The sequence below is a fragment of the Carlito syrichta genome, unplaced genomic scaffold (genome assembly GCF_000164805.1).
Source record: "Carlito syrichta isolate Samal-C Ts95f unplaced genomic scaffold, Tarsius_syrichta-2.0.1 Scaffold301670, whole genome shotgun sequence".
Taxonomy (NCBI): Eukaryota; Metazoa; Chordata; class Mammalia; order Primates; family Tarsiidae; genus Carlito; species Carlito syrichta.
Window position 1 is genome coordinate 174,339 of NW_007245766.1, and position 14,631 is coordinate 188,969.

General features: G+C 33.9%; 1 protein-coding gene across 3 annotated transcripts in view; it reads left to right on the forward strand.

Moving 5' to 3' along the window:
• CDH10 (cadherin 10) overlaps positions 1-14,631 on the forward strand; it is a 176,988-nt gene that overhangs the window by 152,706 nt on the left and 9,651 nt on the right. For 2 of the 3 annotated variants that reach the window (XM_008055097.2, XM_008055094.2), the window contains exons 8-9: positions 3,542-3,678; positions 9,133-9,254. In XM_008055097.2, the coding sequence (XP_008053288.2) occupies positions 3,542-3,678; positions 9,133-9,254 (259 nt within the window). The remainder of the gene's footprint in view (positions 1-3,541; positions 3,679-9,132; positions 9,255-14,631) is intronic. The other variant, XM_021710931.1, reaches the window with a different exon arrangement.

The following is a 14,631-nucleotide window of genomic DNA, read 5'->3' on the forward strand; positions in this document are numbered from 1 at the left end:
GATTTTGTTTCATTAAATCTCAATAGGCTGATTTTGCTTGCCCATTTTTCCATGTGAATCAGGCAAGTAAGAGTTCAGATGGTTGTTGTACAATTTCTGATTGCACACTCATCTAACTCCTACATATGCAGCTGCAAATGAAGGGAACCTCCAATTTTATGTGCCATGGGACTCTAGTTAGTTAGACTTAAGTTAAAAATTCTGTAGACTTTGCCATATCTTTAAGTACAGTCATATATTTTATGGGTACATAGATTACACTTTTATTTATATAATTTTACATAAATGTTTTGTATATTTACACACAGCATCTCAGATTATGTATTGGCAGAGAAATCTGTCCATGATAATTACATAGAGCTTCTATCTGCCAGCATGAATTTTCCATAAGTGCCTCTTCCCCAATTCATTTATTGTCATCCAAATTGCTACATTTCATGTGTTATTTTCTCCTTTGACGTTGTTTTATAACCAACCTACATGTTTAATTTTCCCATTAAATACTTACCAAGCATTTCCTTGGCAGATATCCTAACTGATTTAGCAGACTGTGTTCTGTTTTTTATTTTTAAATGAAATTTTAAAAAATATATATAATATTTTGTGTTATATTTATATTAAGTGGCATTATTAAATTGCCATATCATCATATTTCTCTACACAATGAAATATAATTGAAATCCTCTTATAGACTTCTGGTTATTATATGTCAAAAGATACCTATGAATATTTAAAATAAAATAACATAAACAAAATAAAATGTTTAACCAGGATGCAAGTATAAGAACTAGGAGAGCCGGGTTCGGTGGCTCAGCCTGGGCAGCGAGACCTGCGCCTTTGGGAGGCTGTGGTGAGTGAATTGTCTGAGCCTGCGGGTTCGAGACCCGCCTGGGCAGCGAGACCTCATCTCTACAATAAATCAAAAAATCAGCCGGGTGTGGTAGCGCATGTCTGTAGTTCCGGCTACTTGGAAGGCTGAGGCGGAAGGATCGCCGGAGCCCAGCAGGTCAAGGCTGCGGTGGCCGGGAGCGGCCACTGCACTCTAGTCTGGGTGACAGAGTGAGACTCCAACTCAAAAAAAAAAAAAAAAAAAAAAAGAATCAGGAGAAAATAATCTATTTATATATACAATATGCAACAGAATTAATTGCTTTAATGCTTATTAATGACAAAGTGTATGCTATAAAGGTTGTTGTATACTTTGAATTTATACTAAACTGATGTAGAGAATGCAACTGAAGATTCTTGGATGTTATTCTTTTCTTTGAATATATATATTCAAATATACACATATATATTCTAAGAAATGAAATAGCTTTACCAATGCAATGTAGTTATGAAGATAGATCATACTGGACATGTTATAAATTATGTGAATGCTAATACAGAAATTGAAGGGATTTCTTTAAAATGTATGTTTTAGAAATGAGTTTAAAAGGAAAGTGGAAATTAAGACACATAACTTGCCAATAGAGAAATTATGAAATATAATTATACTTCAAATCATATTTGAAAAAGAAGAGCTGTGATCTCTCTGTATCTTAAAGATAATGTCGCATAATCTATGAAATGTTGTCATTGCTTCTTTCAACTGAATTTCCAGAAATAATTGAGAACCCACATTAAATGGTTTAGCAAAGTCAGTGATGCATGACAGCAGAGACTTAGTATCGATTTATATATTGCAGCTTCATGTCATGTTTCTACAGAAATCAGAAACCTTATTATTTCCCAAAATACCAATGATTCAGCCATTTTTTTCATTTAACAAATATTTGTGGATCACCATATCAATATTAACATGTTTCTCAAAGAGTTTTCAATCTATTAGAGATGAAGATTTGTATGAGAATCAAATAATATTCATTGAGTGCCTACAGAGTTTGGTGTTCCGTGTTTTTGTGGGTTTTTTTTTTCTGCTTGAGATGGAAAATGAAATTAATTTCTAATACAATGCAATAAATGGAAGAAATGAGTGGTAAAGTTGCTTTATAATAGAAGGAAACAAATAGTGTCTATTTGATAATCATGAAAGACCACGAGGAGGAAGTAAAATTTATGTTGGGTTTTTCCACAGTAAAGTAAAACAATTTTGTCAATTTAGGATGAACTTTGAGGATTATTCTAGATGTATAAATATAATTATTTGTTTATTTGCAGATGGTAAGACATGTAGTTCAATAAAGATAATGGGATTTATTCCAACTACATCAACCAGGTAGATAACCCAGTGTTAGGTTTTAGAATGGCACCCCTCAAAAATGCTTGTAATCAAGTTGCAGTATAGTTTACTTTGATTTTTAAAATACACACAAACTTTATTTGACACAGATATATAACAATTCTTACCTCAATCTTATCTGTTTTTAAATATCTTCAGTTAAAAGCTATACATCTTTTTTTTTTTTTTTGAGTTGGAGTCTCACTCTGTTGCCCAGGCTGGAGTGCAATGGCACACTCACAGTCACTGCAGCCTCAACCTGCTGGGTTCAGGTAATCTTTCTGCCTCAGCCTTCCAAGCAGCTGGAACTAAAGGAGTGTGCTACCACACCCAGCTTATTTTTTGATTTATTATAGAGAAGAGGTCTCACCAAATTGCCCAGGCTGGTCTCGATCCCCTGAGCTCAGGCAATCCTCTTGCCTCTGGCTTCCAAAGTGCTGGGATTACAGGTTTGAGCCACCGCACATGGCTAAAGCTAAACATTTTAATTTTTTTTTTGAGTTGGAGTCTCACTCTGTCGCCCAGACTGGAGTGCAGTGGCTGCTCCCAGCCACTGCAGCCTCGACCTGCTGGGCTCCGGTGATCCTTCCACCTCAGCCTTCCGAGTAGCTGGAATTACAGGCACGCGCTACCATGCCCGGCTGATTTTTTGATTTATTGTATTGATGAGGTCTCGCCCACTTGTCCAGGCAGGTCTTGAACCCGCGGGCTCAGGCAATCTACTCACCTCAGCCTCTCAAAGCGCGGGATTACAGGCTGAGCCACCGAGCCCGGTTTAGCTAAACATTTTATAATGATACATGTGGTTATGAAAGTGAAACCACATGGGTATCATATTGTGAATATGATAAACTAAACACCACAATAAGTTGATGGCCTACTACTTTGATGAAACTGATATTATCTTCAATTTACTCACTAAGAAAAACGTTTAGCTATTTGGAAATGATCTTTTGTAATAGATCCTTGTAGTTATTCTTAGACTCAACCCTCAGTAACTAAATAAAGTCAGTTGCAATGTAATCACTTGTTATCCCAATTATTTGTGGTCAAATATACTAAACTCAGTTGGATGTATACAGCAGTAGATAATGACTTAAATGATACAAACATTCAGTTGACAAGTATTCTAATTCAGAGCAAAATACCAGTTTTTGTCTTGGGAAGAGTGTATGTGTGTGACTGTGATAAATCAATCTCTAGGTGAGTACTGAGTTCTTTCCTGAAATTATCAGATATGTGTGTCTTTGTATTTCACCATTTTCTCCTGCCAGCTATTACTAATACTACCCTATATTATTTGTTGCCCTCTATATTCAGATTTTCCTTGGATCGCCACACTGACCTTGACAGGATCTTTAACATACATTCTGGAAATGGATCCCTTTATACATCAAAACCTCTTGACCGTGAACTATCTCAATGGCATAATCTTACTGTTATAGCTGCTGAAATCAGTAAGATAAATTTTATGTATATAACATCTATTTATATTTGTTTATATATGTTATTTTAACATATTTATAAGTTTTGTGTTATATTAAAAATAATTTATTCTCATTGGACACATGAATTGTAATTTTAACATAGGCTTTAAAAGATTTCTCAATAGTTAAACTTTTTTTTGACTATTTTCTATATCTATACATAGGGGGACCTATAGGTATTGTAGAAGAAGCAAAATTTTACCTCTTACTTTCTCAGGGTTTTTGACTGACCCTGATAATCAATTGATATAACACAGATAAAAAGGAAAATAATACTTATTTAATATAAATTTTATATGGCAAAGAAGGTCTTGTAAGGAAATAAAGACTCAAAAAATGGCAGCACTGAACATTTTTATACTAGGATGGCAAAAAGAGACAATTTTGAAAAAGTAATCTAATATATGTAGGGAGAATAAATGAAGATAATCATTTTAACAACATCTGTATAGAATTTTCTTGCCTTTGCTTTTCATTCTTGATGATAAGAACGTTCGTATTCTTCTGGTATAAGAAGAACATCTTTTACATGGAAATTTTATTTTCTGCTTTCAGGAAGAAAAAGGGGAGGGTCAGAGCACCCTGCTAGTACCTGCCTTTTTTTTTTTTTAAGTTGCCTTAGCTCAAAATAATCCTTATGCCTAAGTGCTATAATTTGCATTGGTATATTTTGTATGTGTTCAATGTCTGTAAATCTACTTAATGCTAACTAATATAAAGGAGCTAGAATTAGGAACTCAAGATATCATCATTTGAAGGGAAACTAAAAATGTTCAATTTGTTGCATGGAGACTAGGATTTAGGATTTATGCTAAATGCTGGTGTATTATACCATTTAATCTTAACAATAAACATGTAGATAGATATTGTTACTTCTCTTTTACAGATGAAGTATCCAGAGCATATATTGCTAATCAGAATTAACACTAATCATATGTGGCAGGTTTTATTCCAAAAGAAATAAACTTACTTTATCTTGCTAATATTTTTATTAGCCTCATTAAATGGAGACGATAATAAGTCACTGGTGATTTTAATAACTTGCTCAAAGTTATAATGTCAGAATTAGCAAAACTGGGATTTAAAACCATTCCATTTCTAGATCCAATACTTAATTATTTCCTACCTAATTTACAAAATTTCATCCAACTAGAATTTGGCAAAGCCAGGATTCAAAACTACAACTGTCTCTAATTGTGATGTCTTTCTCCATACATCTATATTATTTGTGGAATCCTTTATAAAATGGAAATGTCAGACACTTGTAAAAAAAAAAAATTGAGAAATTTAAGATAGTGATGTTTGGGCCTCTTCTAAGACTTAGGCCCTGTGCAACTGCTTGGGTCACACATCCATGGAGCCAGCCCTGCCCACACATACTCATGCAAATTTGTTCACATTTTCTGATTCCCGTATTGTGATGTACTTGGAGTACAGCAACTCTTGAACTATTTTAAAAAACGTATCAGGGACTAAATCGTGGTTAAAAATTAAGTCTGTAAATACCAGGTCTGAAGTACTAACTTGAAACCACAAACACATATCAAGGTCACGTTATTTAAAGTAACCACTGCAGACTTTGGAAGACAAAGCATTGGGTGGGGCTGAGTCACTAAGTGTCTCAGAAGGATAGAACTAGTCTAGGAAGATCATTAGTAATGAATTCAAAGCTTCAAAATAAAGTAATTGATTTCACTTTTGCCTAAAATCTGCTTCCGAAATACAGATTAACTCCAAATTATCCATTTTTTTTTCTGTAGTAATATGTAAACGGCTGTGCCTTCTAAGGCTAAAGGTTTTTTAGTTGTTTTTTTTTCTTTTGAGAAAAGGTTTTATTTCTATATTTGCATCAAATCTCCGTAGTTGGAGGTACTCAACATCCCAACATGACCCAGTCTGGTTATTTCCGAATCATCATTATTTGTGCTCTCTGCTTGATTCAAGATCCTTATTCAAGCCCAGTAGGCTAGGAATTGCATTTTCCATTTCAGATACTTTGAGAAATTTAACTTCTAAAGCTAGTTGAAGTAATTACAATTCTTGAAAAAGCTAAACCAATTACTTTTTTTAAGACCTAAACTTAATTTTTGCACTTAAATAAAACCAATCCATGGAACAACTGTCCAAATGTCTACCTACTAAACCACAAACAGTCAGGGTACTATTATGCTGTTCCAGTGCCGGATGCAGTGAGGATGAGGGAAACAGCATATAGGAAATTGTTCCTCCTAAACTTTAAACACCGGCCTTATTGCAAATGTGTCTTACACCTAGATCTGAGCAGGACAGAATGATGCATAAATGTACTTCTTATTAATATGTTCCAAGGCCTTGCTTCTAACCATTTCATTCTAGATTCTACATTAATATATAACATCATACAGCAGGAACCACCCAGGTTATTATTTAGCACATTATAGCATGGAATGACTTCTCTTTTTCTCTTCTAAAAATATTTTACAATGCCATGTGGAGAATAAAAACATATAAAATTAAGGTCATAGTCAATAATGTAATAACAAACTTGGTGTTTTAGAATACATTTGTAATAGAAACTAAGGAGTTCCTCTAACACATCTGAAAATTTAACAATAATCATTGCAATACATTCTGAGAACAATAAAGTTTATGACTAAAGGGCTTCATTGTCTATACCTTATTCCTTATTCGTGGAAATTCTTACCCTAAGCAGGTAGAAAAGTTACATCCTTCTGAAGCCTGGGATTTATAGATAATGATTTAAGTTTCCTCTCTTTGGAGGTATGTTAAAGCCTGTGGATGCATAGTCATGGCTTCACCTTAGGACATGCATTTTAAGATCCATTATTGCTGATACATTCTTGCTACAGTAGAGATTCCCTGAAGGACTCTGAGGGAGACTCAGGTGGTAAATATATGCCAGCTGCTTATTCAGTACGATTTTTCCTTGGGATGCTTTATACTTTTATTTATACATAAGCTGCAGCATCTGCCAGCAAAAAAGATTAGTGTAAGCACTGTTTTTTTGAATAGGTGACTCCAGGCTCAATGCTTTACAGAGCACATTCATCCCTGTGGATTTAGCTTTTGATTTGAAGAGCCTTGAGTTATTTGTAAAGAGGCAGGAAAGTATCCATACTGTATTAGGGAAGGGGCTGACAATGCAATTTTTTTTAGATATTAAATTTTTCTTGACTCGTTGGCTTTAATGGCACTGTTAGAAAGTGAATTGTGACCAACAAGAGTTATTTTTATTTGATTATGTCTACTAACTATATATATAAGTTAAAGAGCACATTTTAGAAAATATAGAAGCATACCGTCTCACTCTCCTCCATAGCAGTAAGACATGAGGGAGTAGAGAGTCCATTTGTAGGTGAATATCATGTCTCTGGATTGGCAAATGGTCAAGGAATAGACAAGGTAGGAAGAAAACGGAATAGCACTTTCCTCCTTCTTATTCTCCTCTCTCCACTTCTTCCCAAATGTACTGCTCTTCAGACTCACATGAGCCATAGAAAAGCTAGTTAACTCATTTTTATTGTGTGGAGAAATACCGCATAAGTTCTTAAGTAACCTAAGAAGGCAAAACATATAGGATGGTGATAATAAAGATGATGGTCATGATAATAATCAACATGTATTGGGTTGAGTAGTAATCATCAAACACATAATTTAATAAGAACCTCTCATGCATCATCTCCTAATTTTCCAAATAACTGTGTGAGATTGGAAATTGTGCTTGATTCATGCTGAGAAAACTAATGCATTGGAGAGGTTAAGTAAATAGGCCAAAGTAACACAGTGAGTGGATGGCAGACTTGAGAATCGAAGCAGCTCGGTTTGACTCTAGAATCTGAGCTCTTAACTACCTGACTCACTAACGAGTAGTCAATATATAAAAATATATTAACAAATATGAAACTAGAACCTGATTACTGAACATATGTGCATTAAGAAGACTGAAATGAAACTTTTAAAATGTACTGACGTAAGACTTATAAAGTAGTGCTGAAGAGGGGATGTTTTTACATTTCCTCTTCTAAGAGGAAGGAAAGGTAAATAAACTTCAAATGGATTTAGAATTCTGTCTACTTTATTTTATATTGCTTCTGACTTGTAAATATACCCCTGCAGAATAATGTTTTACACATTATTTTTAAGTGTGGATTTCATTATTTTTAATAACGTTACAATTATATGGAGATAATGAGGGGGGGATTCTTTTGAGTAGGGATACACTCCCTATTTATATGTGACATCATATTTTACCTTTATATTTGAAAATTATTTAGGTACACTAGAATGTCAGATGAATTTTACAAGGTTAATGATATCACTGTTAACCCATGATAGTAGAGACCATCTAATGAGGTTGCTAGGGTCCCTCAGCTCTTCTGCTATTGTTTTGTTTTGTATTCCACTAATTATCTTCTTTCTCCTTTTATCCTGCTCTTCAACTTTACTTTTTCGAAGTTCTCACAGAAGTTTAACTTCATCCAAAGAATGGGATATTGATATCACAAAGGATAATGAATATAACATGAATTTAAGATATAAACACATTCTCAGCTATTATTAGAATGCCCAGAATATTCCATAATGGAGACAATACAGTTGTCTGTCGCAAAGTTGTTACTCAAAGCTAAGCTAAATATAAAAGCATTTATGTTTTTAAATCCATCTACAAATCAAAAAATGTTTAAATGCATCTCTTCACATGAAAACTTTGATGCTTTTGATTTTAAGTTTGCAACGAAATGAGAAATATGCTATTTGTTACTATTGAGCTAATTTGGAAACAAAAAAAGGTAATTCAAAATTGAGCTGGTTGTTACGATGCTAACAGTAATGGCTATATTAATAAAATATTTGAGCCTTCATATTTCATTGTAAATTTTTCATCCAATTTATAAAATAAGTAGACACATACTAAGATTTTCAAGAGGGAGTTTGAGAATAGCTGTTGGAATACACTTTATTGATAAAAGTAGTCAGAGGGACCGATTTTCTTATAACTACCGCTTAAGAACTAACAATCTTGGACAAGTTACCAATTTATTTAAAACTGAGTATTTATCCAAAAACTAAATAAAGATTAAGTGATATAACAAATTTAGCAGAGATTTAATAAAAATCTATTTTTATTTTATATATTTGGACAGTAAAGACACAAATATAATATGGACTCAATTACGCTAGCTTGAGCCTTCAACATGATTTTCTAAAATAATAATAGTACCCTTGTGCCCAATAATAACTGAATTCATCACTACTTAATTAGGCTTTGCAGTAATTTTCTTTATTGCATTTACTCATTATGTTAGTAAAATGATTGCAATGCTTATTTGTATGTGAGCACTTAATATCCACAAGATGCCCCTATAAATTAAATTTGATGCCTGAATATGTCTTCTAAACAAAATTTTCCTTTTCCTTCTCTAGACAATCCCAAAGAGACGACGCGAGTGGCTGTTTTTGTGAGAATTTTGGATGTTAATGACAATGCCCCACAATTTGCTGTGTTCTATGACACTTTTGTATGTGAAAATGCCAGACCAGGACAGGTGAGCACCAAAAGAATTGAAAACATGGAAAGGTTTTTAACTGTGCATTACATATTTTCTTGTCACAATCTTGAGAGGAGAGAATGCATAGAAGCACTCATCTGTAATCCCAATAATATAATTTTGAAAACCATGATTGATGTTTTTAAAGTTGAAAATATTTTAAGTAGCAGTATAACAGGGTTCACATTTCCCTTGTAAGGTTATAATGCGAAGGTGATTTTTTTTCATTGCCACAAAAGCTGAAGTATAAAAAGAAATAACTTTCTTTTTACAACTTTCAAAAACATAAACAAATCCCTAAGATCCCTGCTGTGTCATTAAATAAATATTGATAACTGCTAGAGAGATGAGAGATGAATATTGAGAGAAACTCAGCATCAAAAGTATGGGAGCAGCAAAACATTTAATCAATATTCTGATGTATGCAGATATGATTTTGAAGTAGGGCAGCAGAATTCGCTTCTTAGTCTTATGCTTGCATTTCATCATTACAGCAACACATAAAGTTCCTAATGACTAAAGTCCTTTAAAACATTTTTCCTATATCAGCTTTGTTTATAATTCTTTAAGTCTTTTCCTCAGTGGACTCATTTTGTTGATTGAAAAGCTCCAGTGTATATGGCTGAAAGAGAATGCTCTTAATTGGTTTGAGTGCTATCTTCACAGAAGGAAGCTGCATGTTTTAAATAATAATTGGGAATCAAATGTGTTTTATTAAAGAAAGAGAAGCCATCACGAAATTTTATTGTGTTTTGACATCATTTAATGCTCTTTATAAACATCAATGTCATTGTTACATTTTTATGCAAATTATATTGTGGAATAACTTAAATTCTTCCTTTTGAAGATTCTAACAGGAATTCAATAGCTTGTCTGTTGTTTGAAAATGGTAAAATTGCTGCAATTGGATTCATTTTTTTTAACTTGAAAATGTTATGGAAATGTGTAATTTGGAATATTTAAATGACTTAGCTGCTTCCCACTTCCTCCTTAATGAAACAGTGCACGCCCCCAAAATACCGTTCCAAATAGTCCTCTGCTTGGCAGGCTCAGCATGATATAAGCTGAAGTCTTTTTTCTAAGAGATAAATTACCCACATTGCCACTGCAGCATGCATTGCTCTCTCTATGGTTATTCTATTTGATTTTCAAAAGATATCTTTTCAGAGCATACAGTCATTATGAATACTGATTTACAAACATATTCAAACCATGCAAAATAAAGAATTGTGTTTGTTTATTTTTCTTCTGCCTATTTTCTTTTTAACTGTAGCTGGCTCAGTAACTTCTCCATTCTTTATGGACATCGGAAAAAGAGTTGGCATAGTGAAGGAAAATAATGAAATAAAAGATGATTTTAATAAAAAAAGAGTTAGTCTATCTTGATCAACTTGATAGGAAGAGTATGATTAATACATTTTGTCGAATTGGCTGCATGTAGCCTCCCATATTAGTTATTTTTAATAAGGCCAGTTTGTTAGATGTCAATTTAGTCTAAAAAGGCTGAAAGATGCCTTGTTTAAACTAAACAAGGCATGTATTAAATGATGGAATTCTAGGTTATGACATCCTAGCAAGAAAAATCAAAGTGGTAATTTGATAAAAATTCTTCTTCACTGAGCTTTTTTGAAATTAATTTGTTAGCTCTGTCTCCTCTGCTCTTAGAAAGTAGGAACATGTTCTGACATCTGGGTGTGCTTTAGTTATTTATAGAGTATTTCAATCCACCCAAACTCCTCTGAATAAAGTACTCTTTAAGGATATCACTTAGAACAACAACAAAGGAAATAAATCCGTGCATTCAGTGTGTCGACAAAATGAGACGACAGAAATAAAACTAATGACCATCCTTCCTCCTTTCTCTTTCCTGCTCTTGCCTTTTTTTCTGACCTCAGGTTAAAATACTTTCCTCTTGGAAAGGATGTAACTTGCAGCTGATCTGCTGATCTTAGACACTTCTTGTGCCTGAACTAGGGCATCTTTCCCATCTCAGAGAGAGTGAGGGGATCTCAGAAAAGGGGATAAGATGGGGTGCTGGCTGGCTGTTTTCCTTTTAATCTATTTTTTCTCACTCATGCCTATTCCTGCAGTCAATAAAATATGTTTTAATAATTTTAATCTACATGAGAAGGAAATAACATTTTAATCTTACAGATGATTTCCCTAGGTCTCAGGGAGAGATTCTGCTTATATTTACCCATCAATTGTAGCTAAACAACTTATCAAACTAAATAACAACTAATAGCAAATATCAAATCAAATAACAACTAAGCTTTTATCAAATCAAAAATATCTCATTACATATCTTCCATATAACCATGTTTACTACTTCCCTAACAACTGAAAAGGGTGCATTTTACCAGCACAAAAGAAAATTCTTTCATCAACAGAAACTCCTAGAGCTCCCATGGAAAAAACTAAAACATATTAAAACTTAATGACCAGTTTTCTAACTTTAAATATCTTAAAATTCATTCATTGTTCCAGACTTAATTACAATATGATCACTGAAACATCCCTCAAATTGATTTAAGATATTTTAGAGTAGCCCAAGTTATTCCTAAGGAGATAAAATGTAAATGACTTATCTGTGTCTTTTCTTCACATGCTCAAAATGACTATTAGAAGGCACCAGTTTTTGTTTGTTTCCTAATTGTGGCAAACTCTTTTATTGGAAATGGAACTAAATGAGTTTGTCTCCAGGAGAAACAAAATTGTGAATGTTTACAGAGAGAGCCAGGGGAAATGATTTTATCACATTGCTGCCAGCTTCTGATTTCTATTACGAATCTTTATGGCACATTTACCAAAACAAGAGCACTGCGATTTTGGATATATAGTTGGAAATAGAAAGGAAGACTAGATTGAGAGGTAAAGTCTGAATATAGAGAAATTGAACACTGGAAGCAAAGTTAATTGTCAAAGAGACCAACATCAACAACAACAAAAACAACAACAACAAACTATGTTGTAAAGGATATAAATGGCTCCAACTGCAATAGAGGTCTTCAAAAATTTTTTTTTAATTTTAAAGATGTGGGGTACAATTCAGGGTTAGGTATACAGATGTTCATTATGCAGTACCCTTGTTGATGAGGTGTGCCCCATCCCTGGCAGTTTCCCACTACTGACAATCCTTTATTATAGTATTATGATAATTGTTCAAGGTCTGCTTATGAGTGAGAACACATGGTACTCTCTTCTTTGTTTCTGTGATAGATCACTGAGTTTGATAGACTCTAAATCCATCCAAATTGCTGCAAAGTCCATATGTTTGTCCTTCTTTATGGCTGCATAATATTCCATTGTGTATATGTACCTCATTTTTTTTATCCAGTCTACTTTTGATGGACAGCATGGTTGGTTCCAGGTTTTTGCTATTGTGAATAGTGCTACAATAAACATGCGTGTGCAGGTATTTTTTTTTTTTTTTAGAATTATTTGAGTTCCTCCAGGTATATTCCTAATAGGGAGATTACTGGGTCATATGGAATGTCAATTTCAAGTTCTTCCAGAAATCCTCACACTGTTTTCCTAAGAGGTTGCACTAGTTTGCATTCCCACCAGTAGTTGTGGAAGCCTTGCGTTCTTTTTTCTCCACATTCTCGCCAGCATCTGTTGTTTTATTAATGAAAACCGTTCTTAATGGGATAAGGTGTTATCTCAATGTGGTTTTGATTTGGATTTCTCTGATGATCAGTGAGACTGAGCACCTTTTTATGTGTATGTTGGTTGCCCATATCTCTTCTTCTGAGAAGTGTTTATTCATGTCTTTTGCTCACTTTTGAATGGGGCTGTTTTTTTTTTTTTTGCTTTCAGCATGTGTGAGTTCCTTGTAGATCCTAGATGTTAGGCCTTTGTCAGATATACAATTGGTAAATATTTTTTCCCATTCTGTGGGCTTTCTCCCCACTCTCTTGATGAGTTCTTTTCCCTTGCAGAAGATTTTCAGTCTGGTGAGGTCCCACTTTTCTCTCTTATCAATAGAGATGTCTTAAGCTCATAAAAATATATTGTAATACCATATAGATTCTGCAAAACATAATTCTGTTTTGTTTGTATCAGTGATTTGAGTTTGACTTACTCCTTTCATTTAATTAAGGTATATTATTTATACACTGACCTTTATTATAAGTTTACATTTTAATTGAGGATTTTTATGTAAATATTTTCCTTATAAATATATATAAAGATATGGTCATTCGTTTTCAGAAATGTATTATTTTGGTTCATAAAAATCAATTGAAATTATTGCTTGTAAATTTATTTTGAGGTAAAATATACAGTTGCTAATGTACACATATTTTGAGACAGTGTAATTTTTATTTTAATAGACCATTAGCTCCATTTTTACATTACTATTATCTTTTGTGTCTATATGTGTTAACATATTCAGCCTGATGACTGAGAATTTCCATTAGTCTACTAACTCTTTTGGTATGTTATTCCATTTATGCCATTTTCCCCTCTTAATATATTATATATATATATATATTTTATAAATCACTATTTTAAAGTGAAGGTCTTTAGAGTATACCTGACAGAATAAATCAGTCAAGAACTGTTTTGCAACTGAATTAACACCTCTTAAGTGATATTAGTTAGGCGAGGCCAAAGGATTGCCTGAACCCAGGGGTTCCAGACCAGCCTGGGCAACTTTGAGAGAATTCATCTCTACAATAAATAAAAAAATTAGCCGGGCCTGGTGATGCCCACCTGTGGTTCCAGCTACTTGGAAGGCTGAGGGGGAATGATTGCCTGAACCCCGCAGGTCTAGGCTTCAGTGACTGTAAGCATGCCACTGCACTCCAGCCTGGGTGACGGAGCGAGACTCTGACTCCAAAAAAAAAGAAAAAAATGGTATTAGTTAACATTATTTTTTCATTTTTTCCTTTCGTTTATTCATATATTTATGAACTATTTTAAAAATAATTTTTGCTTGTATTTAATCTTAAGTTACATTTAAATTTTGATCAAATAGTTATATGGCTACATTTTAAAACTACATTTTAAAACGATTAAAAGTATTACATGCTTTTCCTTGCCTATTTCTAGACAACAAACATACATCTTTGTCTGGTCCAATTATATTTCTTGTATCATTTAAATATAAATGAAGCTGGGCTTGGTGGCTCAGCCTGTAATCCTGCGCCTTTGGGAGGCTGAGGTGAGTGGATTGCCTGAGCCCGCAGGTTCGAGACCCGCCTGGGCAACTTGGCGAGACCTCATCTCTACAGTAAATCAAAAAATCAGCCGGGTGTGGTAGCGCATGCCTGTAACTCCAGCTACTTGGAAGGCTGAGCGGAAGGATCGCCAGAGCCCAGCAGGTCGGGGCTGCGTGGCTGGGAGCGGCCATTGCACTCTAGTCTGGGTG